At 24.3% G+C, this 1,163-nt stretch overlaps 1 protein-coding gene across 1 annotated transcript in view; it reads right to left on the bottom strand.

The window, feature by feature from the left end:
* Window positions 1–594: 594 nt before the first annotated feature.
* Window positions 595–1,163, bottom strand: part of LOC107576785 (zinc finger RNA-binding protein-like) — an 8,107-nt gene continuing 7,538 nt past the window's right edge. Inside the window, exon 5 of the mRNA XM_016262917.1 lies at window positions 595–604. Coding sequence (XP_016118403.1) covers window positions 595–604 — 10 coding nt within the window. The remainder of the gene's footprint in view (window positions 605–1,163) is intronic.

Raw genomic sequence — 1,163 nt, 5'->3', positions numbered from 1 at the left:
AAAAAAAAGTACACTAAAACTAAGTGTGCTGAATTTTAATCATTATATGAAAAATGTTATAAATATTTTATAATTATATGAAAACAATTACATTACATTTAAAATGATTATATAATATTTGCAAAAAATTTATTTGCAAATTATTATGCTGATAAATTTTAATTATATGAAAAACGTTAACTTTATATTTTGTAATGTGAAAATTACATTTATAATTACATTTGTAAAAATACAGTAAAATTATTAGATTGCTAAATTTTAATTATAAGAAAATGTGATTTTATGTGCATATGTATACACACACACATCTATATAAATGATGAATATATTCAAAGCGACTTAAATCATTTTTGATGCACATTCGTTAAAAGTTGTGAAAATATCAAATATTCACAGTGTTCAATGTTAAAAAAGTTAATTGAAGCTTCATCAGAAATGGTGTGAAAGCTGATGAGGACCTCATTTCCATGTGCCAGCGCTGTTCATCCTCTTGTTGTCTCTTCAGCACAGATTTCTGCTTCTGCTTTCGCAGTTTGACTTCCAGAAGTTTCCGTGCTCGATTACTGGGCTTGATCTCCACAGGAAGGTCTGGATTCACTTTTTTCTGAAAATTAGATAAAAAAATTGGTCCATAACTGGGATTTCGAGTCTTTACTATCGGTTTTATAATGTTAGCTTGACTGTCTTGTGTTTTTAACTGAAGCATTTCAATAAAGAGAAGTGGTTTTGCACTGATTTTAGACTTATAATTCACTTGTTATGAATAATCTGTTCTTTCACGAAGTTCCCAATAAAATGAGAAGATAATCAACCATTATTCCACAATAGGCATACTCTAGTTTATTATATAAATAATTATTTGTTCAGTTTAATAATTCTATTAATATACAAAAATATACATACATATATTTATACACAAAAATGGCTATTTAATGATAATTATATCATGAAAGAAATTTGTTTTATTTAGTGTATAAAAATTTATCCATTTTTCTTTGAGACCATAAAGTTAAAAATAAATAAATAAATAAATAAATCTAATTATATGAAGAAATTTTCACTGGGCAAGTATTTAATTTACTGTTATATTTTTTTGTTATTTTATGAATTTAATCATTATTAATATATACAGAAACATACTTGCATTAAAATTTAAAAAAAAA

This window comes from Sinocyclocheilus grahami, unplaced genomic scaffold, assembly GCF_001515645.1.
Source record: "Sinocyclocheilus grahami isolate Dianchi unplaced genomic scaffold, SAMN03320097.WGS_v1.1 scaffold4335.1, whole genome shotgun sequence".
NCBI lineage: Eukaryota > Metazoa > Chordata > Actinopteri > Cypriniformes > Cyprinidae > Sinocyclocheilus > Sinocyclocheilus grahami.
This window is presented reverse-complemented; position numbering and strand designations above follow the sequence as displayed.